The 16,343-nt window shown below is 47.1% G+C and overlaps 1 protein-coding gene across 2 annotated transcripts in view; it reads right to left on the reverse strand.

The window, feature by feature from the left end:
• The window catches only part of FBXW12 (F-box and WD repeat domain containing 12), a 173,121-nt gene that overhangs the window by 142,664 nt on the left and 14,114 nt on the right, over nt 1-16,343 (reverse strand). Inside the window, exons 2-3 of one of the 2 annotated variants that reach the window (XM_086939172.1) lie at nt 12,932-12,969; nt 8,189-8,352 (exon numbers count right to left, since the gene is read on the reverse strand). In XM_086939172.1, the coding sequence (XP_086795298.1) occupies nt 8,189-8,352; nt 12,932-12,969 (202 nt within the window). The remainder of the gene's footprint in view (nt 1-8,188; nt 8,353-12,931; nt 12,970-16,343) is intronic. The other variant, XM_086939173.1, reaches the window with a different exon arrangement.

Genomic DNA, 16,343 nt, shown 5'->3' on the forward strand with positions numbered 1-16,343 from the left:
CCCGCTTTTCCGAGACCTTGGCGCATCACAGCTGTGAATTGGAACCTGCTCAGGTTCCTCCCGTCGCGATGCCTGAAAAGAGGGCCGTCGCCCACCGGGCGGGTTATCATGTATTTGAACAAGCAACACACTGCGCAGAGCCCCGTCTCGGGGATGCAGTGCAACCTAATTGTTACCCCTTTTCGTGCCTGGTCTGTCTTAGACTGCCTTAAAGTAATCTCCACCGCTCTTGCCAAGGGTTTAATATCCCTGGCCTGGAGGCATCCCTGTGCCGGGTCCATCTTGTTGGGCGCCACTAGCTCGCTTATGCGGAATGCGCCAAAGAAGGCTGTGGTGAATGCGGCTCTAAATAGTAGGAGCTCGTACCTGTCTGCGATGATTCCATCTAAAGCCCTCAGGAGGAGGCCCAGCTTACAAAAATCAATGGGGCGCCTTACATCTGTCTTTTTTCCTTCTACTCTCCTCCACCCCTTCAGGGCTGCCTTGAGATATGGGGAGGCCGTGGGGTCATCTCCAGTATGAAGCCTGGCAAAATGGGCAATGGCTGATAGGTGTGCCTGTGCCCATGACCTTGATTTATTGGCATTGAATGCCCACTGCACAAACTTCTCAACGGCTGTCCGTGTTCCTAATTTGTCCTCCAGTGTGCTTATGCCGCCCACGCTCATTACAGTACTTGTGCATCTCTTGTATCTTCTGGTGGCTTCAGGGGTTAGTGAATGGCCCACCAGTCTGGATAGGTCTACCCCCCCAGGTCCCACAGGCATGTAGGGAACGGGGTCATATCTCGGTCCGCCCCAGGGACCAGGTCTCTGAATCGCTCCATCTGTGACCGGGACAATGCGTCCGCTGCCATGTTCTCTGCCCCTGGGACGTGGCGTGCTTTCAGCTCCAGATTCCCTTCCAGCTGCAATTTAATGAACTGCCTCATTAGCCTCAATGTGTCTGGGCATCGGGCTGCGCCCCGGTTAATGGCCTGCACCACCCCCGTGTTATCTGACCACAGTGTCAGCTTCATGTTCTTCAACTCCTGCTTTCAGATGGTCAATGCCACTATTATTGGGAAAAGCTCCAGGAACGTGATGTTCCAGGTGACTCCCTGAGCGTGCCATTTGTCTGGCCACTGGCTCGCGCACCATTGATTTCCAAGGATGGCCCCAAACCCCAGGCTCCCTGCAGCATCTGTGAATAGGGCTATCTGCCTGGCTGTCACCCAACCCTCTCTCCAGATCAATACTCCGTTAAATTCCTGCAGGAACTCGTCCCACATCTGGAGGTCCTGCTTCACCCCCGCACCCAACCGAATGCGGTAATGTCTGTGGGTGACTCCCGCTGTTAGCTGTGTCAGGCGCCTGGAGAAGACCCTGGCCACGGGTATGACCCTGGCCGCGAAGTTCAGCTTGCCTATCACCCCCTGAATGTCCCGGAGGGTGGCCTTGTTCCGCCTGCGCAGCCTGCTAACATCCTCCCTGAATTCTTTTACCTTTTCCGGGGGCAGCCTGGCTGTCCCTGCCACGGAATCCAGTTCTATCCCTAGAAAAGTTAGTATCGTGGTAGGGCCTGTCGTCTTATCTGCTGCCAGGGGGACCCCTGAGGTCCTGGCTAGCCTTTCAAATGCCAACAGAGTGTTGCTGCACGTGGGGGATCCCGCTGGACCTGTGAATAGGAAATCGTCGAGGTAGTGTAGTTTGCCGCCTTCCTGATGGTAATCATGAAGGGCCCATTCTAAAAAGGTTGCGAATTGCTCGAAGTATGCGCACGATATGGCGCAGCCCATGGGCATCGCCTTATCGACAAACAGGTCACCCTCCCACTGAAAACCCAGCAAGTAAAAACTGGATGGGTGGACGGGCAGCAAGCGGAACGCCGATTCAATGTCCGCCTTGGCCATGAGGGCTCCCTTCCCCGCCGTTTTTACTAAATCTATTGCGTCATCCACTGTCGCATAACCTACTGAGCAGGCTTCCGGGGGAATTCCATCGTTCACTGATGCCCTCTCGGGGAATGAAAGGTGGTGTATCAATCTAAACTGACCCTGCTCTTTCTTGGGGACCACCCCTAGTGGGGAGACCACTATGCCTCCGCGTAGTTCCTTCGGTAGTGGACCCTCAATCCTACCCAGGGCTTTCTCTTTCGCCAGCTTGGTGCATACCACGTGTGGGTGTTGCATCGCTGATTTTAGGTTCCTTGCCCCCTCGAGTGGTAAGGTGCCTTTGAATGGAATGACAAATCCTTTGTCAAAACCTTCTATCAGAACCCTGGCATCCGCCCTGTTCGGGTACTTATTCGCCAACCTGCGCAGCTGTTGTCTGTCGATAGGAGACCTGGCCAGCTGGCAATCTTGAATGTCTACCAGGTCACCTCGCCTACTAGGCCCGGGGCTAGTGCTTTTTGCTTTTCTCTTTTTTGTCCCCTTTGGATTCGCGCTTGCCTCCCCTGCACGCCACTGCCGCGTGCTTGCCCCCACAGCTCCAGCAAGCGTGCTGGAATTTACATGACGAGCCCCACGAGCAATCCCCTGCGTCGTATCTCCAACAAATGGCCTTGGCTTTGTTCGGGGAATGGGATCTCCCTGCGAATTCCGCTCCTGCCCTTCTGGTGGGAACTACGAAAGGAATGGTCATACTTGCCCGCCCAAGATTTAACCTCCTTCGCTGTGAGCATTTTATGGATGAACCCAGATACATCCTGCTCGTTCCATTCTATCTCCGGATGCCTCTGCATTTCGAGCCTAAAACCCTTGTCGTATTCCAGCCACGCTTCCCCTGGGAACTGCCTATGTGCCAGGTCAATATTAGCCTCATAAAGCCAAAGGTCTGCCGCACAGTGGGGGAATTTCTCTACAATAATGCAGGCCATTATTCTGAAGGCATCCAATCAATTTTCAAAATTGCGCTCCTTTCTGCTGCCGCGCCTCTCTCTCCTATCCTCCTCTTTCCTGTCACAGGTGGTGAGGTCTAGACCCTCGAGTTGAATTTCGAGCAGAGAGAATATATCGATAAACTCCTTCCGCCATATTCTTTCTTTAACAGCTAGTGGGATAAGGCATGCTAGGCCTGTGGCCTTTGTTGTCAAAGATGCCGGGCCGGGGGATGGCCTGCTGTATGGATCGGAGGTTATGCCTCCCAGCGCTGGGCTCCCTAACGCAGATCCGTAACCCCAACCCATGTCTGGAGAAATCTGCTCGCCCTGTGCCGGCAGAACGACTTGTTCCTGCCCCCTAGCCTGGCGCGCCAAACCTGGGTCGACCATGTGCCAAGATAGGCCTGCCGCCTCATCTGCGCGCTGCTCCCTGGGCCCGCCTGATACCCCCTGTCCCGTATTGTTAAGCAGTGCTGGCGCCAGTGATTTTAAGCATTCCTTAACTATCTCGCTGATATGCTCACCATCATCGCGTCCCGGAGGGGGGGGGTTTTGGCGCTCCTTCCTCGGGGGTTCTTCCTGGAGGACTTCCTTATCGGTGTCTTTTTGCGCCTTTTGGGATCTGATGGGCCTGCTCCCTCCTCCGCCTGGTCGACCGGTCTGTTTTCTTTCCCGCTGACGATGTGAGGCTGGAGCCACTCGCTCCCGTGGATGGCCGTGACCTCCCGGATCCTTTTCAGCAACTCGGCCACTTCCCCACGCTGGCCCTCTGCCATGGCTCCTAGCGTAGCCGACGACGGTTCCTCTGCTCCGCCCAATGCGTGGGTTCCGATGAAGACGGAAGGGGTAGTGCTACGCAGTCCCGCTTCGCTTTGGCTGCGTGACTCCGCCGGGGAATTTCTTTGGTGAGCCTCGTCGCAACTTCAGCCCGTAGTGGCACGCTGCGCACCGTGGGGCGGCTGGTACGATGGAGCGGGGAGAGGGCTTCGGCGCGTCGGTTCTTCTCCCTCGAAGTCCTAGTGTTCCGGAAGGTTCCGTCCTAAGCAAGGCTCCGCCGTCCTATTCTGCAGATCTTCTTGTCGCGCCGCTCTCCCAGCTCCACGAAGAAGTTGTGGCCTAGCTGGGAGAGTCGGCGACTTAAATCCCCCTGACTCTCCTTAGGGGGCTTCGGTGTCTCCCCTGATTGGGGGATTTGAATGAGGCGGGGGGTGCCATTGGGCGCCTCTTAGGGGCGCCCAGGCCAAAGGTTACTTCCGGCCGGGCAGGCTGGTGCGCTGCCCGCTTCCGCTGGTCTCCGGGCCCTTTGGGGCGCCTGGAACCAGTTTCACCACTGGTTGGGGCACCACGTGGGTTATGGCGCCGGCCTTCTAGCCTCCCCCCCCCCTGAGGGAGGGTGCGGCGGCCTCTGCAAACCTGAGCATAGGCGCAACTGTGCACCCGCAGGCCTGCAATGGCAGGATTGATACATGTTTGGAAGACTATACTGGTGGATGGCACAATCAGTACTGCTTCCCACCATCAGCCAGTGCAGTACCTGCCCTGGATATGTGGTGTACCTTTTTACAGGGCACTCACAAGTACAACACCTAAACTAATCTAGTAAGCACCCCTTCCTCGCATGTGTAGGAAGGGTGCACGCGCTTTCCCAGTGCATTGCAGTGGGAAAGCGCCCAGAGTCCCATGAGGCACACGGTCAAGACTGATTTGTATATGTCCATGTCTGAACTGGGGTGGCTTGGTGAGCAAAATAACTATGGATTAAACCCAGATCTGTGACTGGGGGTGAATGTTTTGCCATTGTGCAACATTCCCTCCATCATCTTGTGTGTTTTGCTGTTCACCCTATGTGGGAAGGGTATGCCCAGAAGTGGGTCCCGGTCTCACTACGCCACTGGAGTCAAGTTATCATGGCTGAAGACGGCCGATAGCCAGAAACCGGTCCTAGGATGCTTGATTCCGGTCCAGGGAAGACATGGTTTGGCAGTTGGGGCTGGACTGTTCCCATGAGGCACAGGGTCAAGACTGTTTTGCATATGTCCATGTCTGAACTGGGGTGGCTTGGTGAGCAAAATAACGATGGATTAAATGTAGATCTGTGACTGGGGGTGAATGTTTTGATATGTGCAACATTCCGTCCATCATCTTGTGTTTTTTGCTGTTCACTCTATGTGGGAAGGGTATGCCCAGACGTGGGTCCCGTGCTCACTACGCCACTGGAGTCAAGCTATCCTGGCTGAAGACGGCCGATAGCCAGAAACCGGTCCTAGGATGCTTGATTCCGGTCCAGGGAAAACATGGCTTGGCAGTTCGGGCTGGACTGTTCCCATGAGGCACAGGTTCAAGACTGATTTGCATATGTCCATGTCTGAACTGGAGTGTCTTGGTGAGCAAAATAACGATGGATTAATCCCAGATCTGTGACTGGGGGTGAATGTTTTGCCATTGTGCAACATTCCGTCTATCATCTTGTGTGTTTTACAGAAAGAGAATCAGCAAATACCAGGAGGAGAAAAAACAAAACGTTTTATGGAAATCCTTGAAGAAGGGTCATGTCCAACACCTTCTGTCTTGGAAAAAAGCAATATGCTTGACTTGTCCCAACCCTCTCTCCAAAACCTGTGTATTGGCCACTACCTCTTTTAATGGTTTAGTATGCAAGCATTAGTGTGCACTTTACATAGGATTATATGCAACAATCCCTCACTTCTCTCAGTCTGTGAGGTTTCCTCTCAAAAAGATTTGAAGAGGAGAGGAGCTGCTGAGAACACAGCAAGGAATTTCCCCAGCCCTTACTGTGTCAGTACAACCTGATAGCAAAGGATACAAGTTCCTTTGTCATCATTTACAATTAAAAATGGGATACAATTAAGGTAAACCCAGTCTGCAAAAATACAACCAAATTATAAAATATTGTAGGGTCAACACAAGTTTATGGTAATTGGTACCACAAAGAATCACAGTAAAATAGTTTGACAGCAAATTGATTTTTGTAAAATATATAACCACATTTGGAACAACAGTGGTGCTACTCAGGCATAATAAAGTGACTGCACAATGTGCTAATGACACACGAGTGACAAAAAAAGTGCAAAACATGAAAATAACCACAGGAAAAGGAATCAACATTAGGTAGTCTTGGTTAAAGATTATGAGAGGCTAGAAACTGCAAAGAATCAAATTAAGTATGTCAGGTTTGTTCGGAGAAATAGGGGAAATAGTCCAAAATTTGTGGAACTCTTGGTGTAGGTTTCAAGCCCCAGTATGGAATGTTCATATTCTCTCCCGAATATCAGTGCTGGGGCCACCAAACTGCTTTTTCAGCTGGTAAAACATAGCTCATGTTCCTGCACCCTTCACCAGACCACTTTTGATCTGCCAGAGCGGTATTCCACCCTTGAATATCATTCCTTTCACCTCATAATCAGGCCTCTAATGTTTGCCTTTAATGGTACTGTGTGTCATTAAGGACAAACCTTAAAAGAGAATATGTTGGCATAGGTCATGTCCCGCTTGCCAGTCTCTTTTGAGAATGAAGCATATCCCCACTTGCAGTACACACCTGCAAGAGCAAATATTATTTGCAAACAAGAATGCTTTTTTATTAATAATTGTGCAAAAGATTATGTTTAAATAGCACATATTCTGAAAATCTGTCGTAGGTAATTATACTTAAATGTTATAGGCCTAAAAGTGAAGTAAATAAGTGCTGATTTAAGTTAGCCTAACTGATGATGCCATGCCTAATATATATAATGGTTTAACATTCAACGCCCTGTTTTCACATTGCATAGATATATTTCCACTAAATGGTTTTTTTTTTGCCGCAGATAATGTAACTTTACAGAAGACTTCTATTAGTTAGTGAATAGGCACTAGTTTTGTATTAGACAACTGATAGTCAGGTTCTAACCGGGAGGAGAGGAGGCAACAGGAAGGATGATGCATGAGAAGGACAGTCTGGACCGCAGAATGTGAAAGATATAACTTTTCAAGGACTAACGTCTAACTCTAAAGACTATTGCACGAATGTTTAAAAATGGGAGTTTATTCCCAGGCCTTTACCACAATCCTATTGTACAATTCAGGAGACGGAAAGACACTTCTTGCCATTTGGAATATTGTGTGTTTATATTAGTGTGTTTTCCTGGAGTAGCAGCTGGATTTTTGCCTTCCCTGACTCTCTGACAGGACTCAGCTTTAAGTTTCTAATACTTCTTACGTGAGAGGTTACCTAGTCTACTTTCATTGCTTGTCTGCTGATTTAGAGCGGAGAATACTTGTCCAGCTTGACATTCAGAGGCGTTATGCTTATGCATTGATTCTCTCATCAGAACTCTTTATTGAGTATCTGAACTGACACCTTATTTTCACCTTATTTTAAAATGTTTAGATTAAGGAACTTCCTTTATGGAACACGTTTGCTGCATTATAACAATATTTACTATTTTACCTTATATTGAAATGCCAATTATTGGACTATTTGCATTTCTAATGCTTAGAAGACTAATTGTTAAGGAGTACATTGGATTACATTGGATTAAAACCCGTGACATTGAAAATTAAAAACACTTTAACTCATACAAAACTCTCTTTATTGACTGTTCAAAAGTCACAAACAATTTAATGCATTGTTTGATTGATGTTGATGATTGTTCCTTTATAGTTATCCGTGTTGATGAACAAAGGTCCATAGGTTAGTGGCGTAGATTGTTTAATGAAGACATCTGAAGATTAAGGTATAGAAAACCCTGTTCCATCACCTACTTTCCTAGACTTTAGGTGAATCGGCCTCTTGCGAAATGACCTTTGGGCTATACTAGGACAGGATGTACATAGAGGTAGGCCACACAGTCTCTAAGGTGAACTACTAGCTTGTAATCTAGAACACAATAGCTCGAAACACTTTTGAGTAAGTGATGTAAAAAGAATATGAAGCGAATAAAAATTCTTTGCGGAAAAAAGGATTCAAAATGCCAAATTATAGAATCTTTTTTTTTTTTAATTAGGTATATTGTTAATGGCACTGGGCTTCATCAACAGGCATTGATGACTTATGGAGTGGGAGCCAAACCAGGAATGTGGTTACTCGTCTTTAGCATGTGACAAGGGTGCCTTCAAATTCTTAAAGGAATATACAAAAAGCTGTTTCATCTTGACCTGCTACTTCAGCAGAGTTTCGTACTATTTAGGAAGAGGAGAGAGCTGTGATAATACCGTAAACGTTTTAAATAGTAATATATCCACAGGAAAACGATACAAGCAAATATAGAAATCGTCAGTTTATCACAGTGTATGTTCTCCAGGTTTTTGGTAAGTATTGCCTTACCATTGTGCCCCCTCATGGTTTTGCAAGTATAATCCTGCGTGCCTCGTCCTGATGTCATTTGGTGTTCTAGCTGGGAGCGATGTAGATAGTACTTCTTCCATGTTTGCATCCCAGGGACAAGGTTTGAGATGTTGCAAAACGTCCAGCGACTCAGGCTCATCCGTCTGTTTAAAATAAAAATGGGCTGTTAAAATGGAACTAAGCTAAACTTTTTTCCAATTTGTGACTTTTTGTAAAACTGAGAATATGAAATCTTCAAAAAATAAAAGTGACGTTAGAGATATGAAGTCACAATTTGGCAACAAAAGTTGAAAACCTTGCCTGCAACTGATTTTCTGCAAAATATGTGCCTACTACGCATTCAATCTATCAAGAAATTCCAAACTTTGTATGGACTGTATCAGATAATACTTAGTTTGGCTGTTTGATTCTCTATAAAGCGCACAGGTTTAACAAACATGAGGAAAGCGAGCAAGCCCGATTGAAATCCATTTTTGAATATTCGCAATGCATATCATCTAGTTGTTCAAAGGGAATTCATGTGCTGCATAATCTGTAGATTTTAACAAAAAACGATTTTTGTTTCAAGCTTAAATGGTTCAAGCATTACTAAAGACGTAGTGACACATGTCTCTGTGCAGTGGAAGGCATTTTGCAAAGCTTGACTGGTCACCTTTCTGTTACTGTAGTCGGATTTAAACTGATACTAATATGGTGCAAGCAATGCCAGTAGTGTTACGTGTAAAAATGACAATATAATAAAGTAATGCTATCATAAAATGTGCTGCATAACTTGCCTTTTTTTGCCTCATAGTTTACCCACACCTGCTGCATAATTTGGCCCTCCCTTGCCCCATAACTCCAGTGGTCTTGTGTACAACATATTTATTAATAGGGGTTTTCAGCCAGACTTCATCCATTAGTCTGTGACTGTGTCATGCACGCGTTTCTTACACCAACTCCAGCATGCATCAAGGGGGAATGTTAGCTCACTTCAGCCATTGACTGACTTCACTATGAGTTACGGCTTGCTGCGCTTTCACAAGTATCGCATCCACACACAAGGCAGTTCCCTTCAGTGCCGTGTGTATCATTGTAATGTGTACTTTTTTCAGATCAGAAAAACACTTTTGACTTTAGCCAATTTTTTTTTTTTTTATAGATTTAATGAGGGCTCAGCAGTTTCCAAAAAATGAAAGTTTTGTAAAAACCATGGCAAAAGAATTGCCAAAAGGCTGGCGACCAATGCCAGACCTACTGGCTTTGCCAATGCTGGTTTTCCCTTTCAGTCACAATGATTCAGTTTGGAAAAGGCTATCTTGCACTCTGGTCCTCCACTGTTAGCCAGCCATAATTTGTAACAAGAACTCGGTAAACTTAGCTGCAGCACAGGCAGAAATAGGACGGTATTTGTGCAAACTGCTTGAAACACACTTGTCAGTGAACTTTAGAAGTAGAGTTTAAAAGAGTTCTAGACAGAGAACCCCGCACTATTAAACCCGGCTTCATTTTTCTGCATGGGTTATTACTGCCTGTGGAATAAAGTCGGCAGGGGCAGATACTACAGCAGGATTCTCTTTGCCATTCTCCAAGTTGGGCTTTTCAGGACACAAAGAGGAGACTTAGACTTGGCTGGCAATGGTGGGCCAGGAAGGGGGTTCCTAACAAAGGCAATGACCCCTCTTTCCTTTTATTTCCCTCTAGTCGCTGCACACATTGCTTGCTGTACGAGACTGGACTAAGAACGAGGTGTCGGTAACCCTGCCAAGTATTCATAAAAAAAGTGGATGAAAGGGACCTTTCTTGTTACCACTGATGCCAAGCTTAAAGGATCCGGTGCCGCCTCCAGAAGGCATTGAAAGATGCCCGAATGGCTGCCTCACGTCATTATACTGACGGCGGCCCGGTGGTTTCGAGAGGGAGCCAGTGTCAAGTGTTTGTTTCTGGAAGCAGTCTTTAATTAGCCATTCATCTACTTTAAATATTGAACAACTTTAACCTCCCCGTCCCACGTAGAGCACGTAGGCTCGCGCTAGGAGCCATTCACATGCCATATGAGCGGGGCAAGCTAAAAACACGGTGGCATCACACTGTACAACTTCATCTAACTGTGGCATGTGTAGAACTATGGTCCAGGCTTAAAATGCGCCCTCCCCCTTAGAATCACGACCTGATGATATTTTATTTCCAGCCTTTTTCCGTGATGTTTTTATAAACATTCCGCTGCTTTCATTGGAAATACATAATTTCAGAAGGGCGAGTTCCCTTTTGACCCATTAACTCACTGGTTAGAGAGCGACTTTGACAAACATCTTGAAAGAAAAAAAAAAGGATGGAGCGACGAAAAAGGTAACACACATGCTGGAACCACACAAGGGAGACAGAACTGACCAAGACCCAGACTGCGGACGTGAATGAGGCAATAACGAGAGAATTCATTATTTGCTCTCATAAGCAGAACTGCTTATTTATTTATTTAGGGAATTTTGTATAGCGCACAGCTACTCCAACGGGGTGTCTCGGCGCTTCTGTGAGAACTGATGCTGTGTCTGACTCAGATGGTACTAACAGAAGAGAAAGGTTTTTAGAGCTCTCCGGAAGAGGAGTTCCTCCTGGATGGTCCGGATGGACATAGGTAGCTTGTTCCAGTGGGAAGAGGCACAGACTTGGAATGTTTTTCCCCCAGAACGAACTCTTTTGAATCTGGGGGTGGAAAGAAGATGTTTAGAGCTAGAACGGAGAAAGTCTGGTGTTGCTGTACGGATGGAGGCAGGAGGATAAGTATGCAGAGCCCTTTCCCTTGACTGCCCGGTGAGCTAAGGTAAGTGCCTTGAATTCCGCCCTCTTGCTCAACTTAGGCCTCTATTTTCTTTTCCTTTGCGTCTTCGCCTAGACACCCTCGGGTATTAGCACGAGTTATACATGTATTTTTCATTTCATACCACGAAATACTCTAAAACCGCAGACGAGCTGTTTTTTAAATGAATAGTTCTTGCACTCCAGTGTTGGTTGCTTGTTTCGTCTGAAATACATTAACAGGATGGATAATCCTTACACCACTGTGATACCATATCATAGACCAGTGCGGTTTAGTGAAAGGAAACCACAATTTCTCATCAACTCAGTTATCCACCCTCCAGTAGACTCAGAACAAATCAAGATGTAGGGAATACTGTTCCTTGAGATTCAGCAGACCAACCACCAATCAGGTCTCAACAATTCGTTTTTACGGCCCTCAAGTAGTCACTACACTAATGAGGACCGAGTGAAGTGGAATTCCTGTCCTTCACTTTAAAATACACACCTGCACACATGGGGTACTCCTTGAAACATCCATGGCTAAAAAACATTGTTGTTCTATTCCACAGCAGCCACACAGCCAGTTGTTTCCACCCTCCTGCAGACGTACAACTAAAGAGGACCCAGGTCCACGTTTCTTCTGACCCCACTCCTTCCTAAACCATCAGGATTCACTAGAGTACTCCCAAGAGCTCAACATTGAGAAGACTAAGGCAGGGGCGTAGACTCAGGGGGCTGTTTGGGGTGTTACACCCCTCTAAAATATATATCCTGTAGTAAATAGTTGGGTAGAAGTGCTTTCAGTTGGGTATAGTGAGCTATTTGTCGGATTTCACCAGGGGCGGCTCTAGGCTCATAGAGGCCCTGGGCAGGGAGCTAGGTAGGGGGCCCCGGAAGAGGGGCGGGCGGAGCTCGGAGGCCAGTGAAGAGGGTGGCCTCCCAGCCACCCTCTTCACTGGAAGTGGAACAGAGCTGGAGCCGCCAAATCCCTGCCAGGGGACGCCACGCAAATATGTATCCATCCTCAGAGGATTATTATATTAAGGATATATATTGGCGTGGTGGCTGGGGTTTGGTGGCCCTGTGCAGGTGCACAGTTTGCACATGCCTAAGGCCGCCCCTGATTTCACCCTGGATTTTTAAACGCACACACTGAAAAACACACACACGCACACTCTCTCTCCTCTCTGCCTTAAAACTTGTTTTTTTGGAAAACTATTGTCTTTTAATTAACCCTAACAATCTGCACTCCTCTCTCTTTCCGCTGCATCTTAAGCCTCGTGCTTCTCATAATGTTTTTAACAAGATTCCTCAGCGTGATTGTTGGGAAACCTGAAGCATATACCCCCTCAATCTTAGTGACCAACCTACACCCCTGGACGAAGGAGCACTTGTACACCACGCTCAGCTCATGTTGGGTGTCCTCGCCTCCTGGATTGTTCTGGCATCTCTGTGGTTGCGACCACCTGAAGGGGGGTGCAAACTCCGTGCTTTAAGCATAAACTGCCCACACACAAGGGCGCTTTCTGCATTGGGCATCGGCGTCCTCCATCCTTAACCCAACTTGACCTAGAAAACCTCAACCTTGCCTAAGCACATCTTTGTTAGCATGAGTTTCAGAATGTGCACAATCTGGGCCTTTTTGAAAGTGCTACCTTAAGTAGATGTATTAGAATAGGTCAGCTGGTGTTAAATACATTCAAAGTTATCCTTGTGGAAATTGCAGAGACTATTTGTCTAAATGAAAGGCCCAGGGAGGATGAGTGCTTTTTACCATGCATAACCAAAGATAGATAATCTGCTGTGATGAATGGTCAGGGTCACACGCTGTGGTACACCGAGCCTTCCGCGCTTTAGAGACAGTTCCTTATCAGAGTTTTTAATAAAAATTTATGACACACTTTGCAGAAATTCCTGGGATACTCAAATTAACAGGGCACTCACCTCCAGAGTTGAGAGGTTTCTGCAGCTTCATTCCACTCCTATCACAAAAAAATTGAAGACCAATATTTTACCCATAGTAGACTTTTAGACTTTTTTAACTTTTTACATTCAGACAAATACACAACAGAAAGAGCCTTAAGATTACTGTAAGCTGTGATCATGCAGTGAATGGAGACAGCGATACAAGCCTTCTCTGCCTCATTCAACTGCAGACGCTCCATGTGGCCTACCACGAAAGGACCCGGCAAGGGACTGGTCTCTGACACAAGTGGGTGGAGGAGGATGGAAGGGTCATTAATACCATCAGGAGACACACCAGAGTGTAAGGATTTAAGGACAGTGGGCGAAATGTGGAGAGCTAGCGCCTTGATCCCTCAAACTGCGCTGCAGGGCACAATGGGGGGTTTAGTACTGCCAATATATAGATTAACATTGATTCACATGGGACTGCAGGTTGCAGGATGAGAGACTGCCATGGAGTGAGATGGGGATCCCTTTCCCCATAATAGACACATGACAGAAAGGAATGGGTTAGTGCCAGATATCGTAAAAAGTTATCACCAAGGGGACGGGGATGCCCCAGGAAGTTCTTTGGAGCTAGATTAGTTGTTATAAACTCTACGCATGTATGTAATCATTGCTTAAGTGGGATAACCAATCCCCAATATTATGGCATTCTTCCCCCTAGCATCAGTGAGTATCCACTGGGTTACAGTCTCTGGAGGAGCTTGTCCCTCACTTAGGGCTCAAGTACGTGTCACACTGCACTTTGTGTATGTAAATTGCCATGCATAGATATTCTTTAATATTCGACTGCAAATGTTAAATATTGTTCATTCATATATACATACACAAAACAATGTCTAAAAAACACATTCTGCTTTTTTTACATGTTAAGTTGGATCTGCACTTCAGGGTTCCTAAACATGGGAGGTTTTCACAGTTGTGTGTAAATGTCTATGTCGGATGGTAGAACGCACTGCGTGTTTACCGTAGCATATATGAATGGCATACAAAGGGCACACTGCATTTTAGGAGATGTGTGTATGCACTACGTGGTTATTAAGAGGTGCTGGGTCTTATGTGATTGGCTGTTGAGTCAGGCTCTTATGCCCAAGTAGAAGGCCAGCGATGGAAAAGCAGTGAGTGTTGCAAGTGAGCAGAGGGTAATGCTGCCCTAGTTAATTAGACATTCTGTGGTATTTTACATATCGATGCAAATAGTGGCCGCATATACAACCGCACACAGACCACAACTGAGTTAGAGATTTGGGTGTCATTTGACCCCCCTTACACTCCGGTTTAAAATAATGTCGGATAAGGCACCTAAACAATACTTGCATCCGTTCCGCAAGAGCTATTACTCTGTTAGGATGGAGACTAAACGTGCCACTTTCACCTTATTGGGCGGGGGCACACCTTATACCCCATGTAGAATTAATACTAAAAGATAGGGACCTGTCATGCACTTACTGGACACGTGTATGACTAGTTATCAGTTACAATGGCACAGTATTCTGTGGTAAAGCAGAGACTTAGCCAATCCAATCAAGTTACCTGCAAACAGGGGGAAATATCATATATATGGTCGTAAAGTCACCAGCGAGGTATGTCTGCAGCTGGCCTGCAATATATCCAGCCATTAAAAGGGTATTACTGATCACCAATGTGTGTCACGCAGCTGATCCTTGTTGAAGCATAAGAGGCATTATCTTATTTCACTCGGTACGAAATACTATTTCAAATAGTAAACTGGAAGCCCCACGTCTTCTTCTGTGAGCTATATTATAGTTCACGCAGCTGAGGTATCACATTTGCGGTCTTACGTGAATGGAGGGGTTGTGTCGTTATACATTTAAGGACAGTATTGTTGTTTTGAAGCAAAACTATTGCAATTACAGAGTGCCTGAGGTATTCCCTTTAAGTTATCATTATGATTGCATGGGCTGACTAAGTCCTGCAGAATAGTAGCATTTGTCCAGCGTGTCATACAGGTGTATGTTGAACTAGAGTGTGGGGGGACAAGGTGTGGCACACAATAAAAACTAAGGGACCGATTACGATGTCATGCAGAAACTTTCCTCTGACTCCTTGTCGGATTAGGTCCCAACCAGCTGGCGGTCAGCGGTTCAGCACGACCGAATATGATGCTTCGGAATACCATTCTGGAGGTCTCCCGTTGACTTCAATGGGAGCCTGTGTTCCAACCACAACACCCTGTTGCAGGCACACCATGGTGCCTGACACACTCTGCATGGCTGTAAGGGGGGCCCCAATAGGTACCCCGAAGGCCCCAACCGGAAGCCTCAGGATGAAGGGGGCCTGCTATAGGCCCCTAAAGACCGGTTTCCGAAGCCTTTCTGTGTCGGACAAACAGAGTCAGAAAGGCTGCTCGAATCCGATAAGGTAATTTGTCAGTCGGAAACACAGTCCGTAGAGCAGTACGATTCGGCTCTGACTGACTCAGTTTCTCCGAATGCCGGTGTCGGAGGCACGGTCGGAAACAGAAGCGAGGAGGCCGTAGGGGTTGAATATTGCAGGGTTTTTATTGATGGTATTCAATAACCCATAGTAAATAAGCAGGATGTGAATTTTAAGTAGATGGAATAGAGTCCAGTAACAAAACAATCCTTGGGTATAGCATAGACTGTTCTACAGCGTTATCTTCCCTGGGTCCTCCTTCAGTGGGGTTGTCAGGTGGTCCATGTAGCTCTTGGCACTCTCTTTGGTATGGTTTCCCCCGGAGTAGCGAAATCACTCAAAAAGCAAACAGCGGTCACTGCCTGTATCCTGCGTCTCTATTATCAGTTAATCCATCAACACACCATGTGCGTAGCGAAAGAACGTGAGGGAGGGCTTTCGCTTATGTGCGTTGACTTAACCAGGGTAGGCCCTTTTATGCTACTGGCACATGCGGGTCTTTGGAATCTCCCCTCTTTATAACTTTTAACCATGCGTTAAGTAGAGGGGGGTATAGGACGACTTATGGCAAGAAAAATTGGTACAGTGATTTTCCCCAAATTGTCCCACCCCACTCCCACACTGTTCCCGCGGCACCCGTTACGTACCGCTGTCTGCCACAACTCTTCTGAGTTCTGGCGGCTCGTGCGTGTCCCCCGGGCTCCACCAGTACTCAGTTCAGATATCGGGACCCTCCGGACCTTCGGCTGTGGTCTCCTCAGCGGCCTGTCGGTGTGTAGCGGTGTCCTCGACTCTGTCTGCGTCCCCTTCCGTCTCCATAGACTTCCTTCCAGCGGGCGCGCTGATTGTTTCGGCTTCCGGCTTTTTTCTGTCGCTCCTGACCTCTTTGGCTGCTTTCTGATTGGTCAAGCCATTGCGTTCCGCCGCTTCTGGGAGAAACAAATTCCGAGTCAAGTCCGGCGTACTGTGGGGCGGGGAAAAGACTCTTCGT

The sequence above is a fragment of the Lissotriton vulgaris genome, chromosome 9 (genome assembly GCF_964263255.1).
Source record: "Lissotriton vulgaris chromosome 9, aLisVul1.2, whole genome shotgun sequence".
Lineage (NCBI taxonomy): Eukaryota > Metazoa > Chordata > Amphibia > Caudata > Salamandridae > Lissotriton > Lissotriton vulgaris.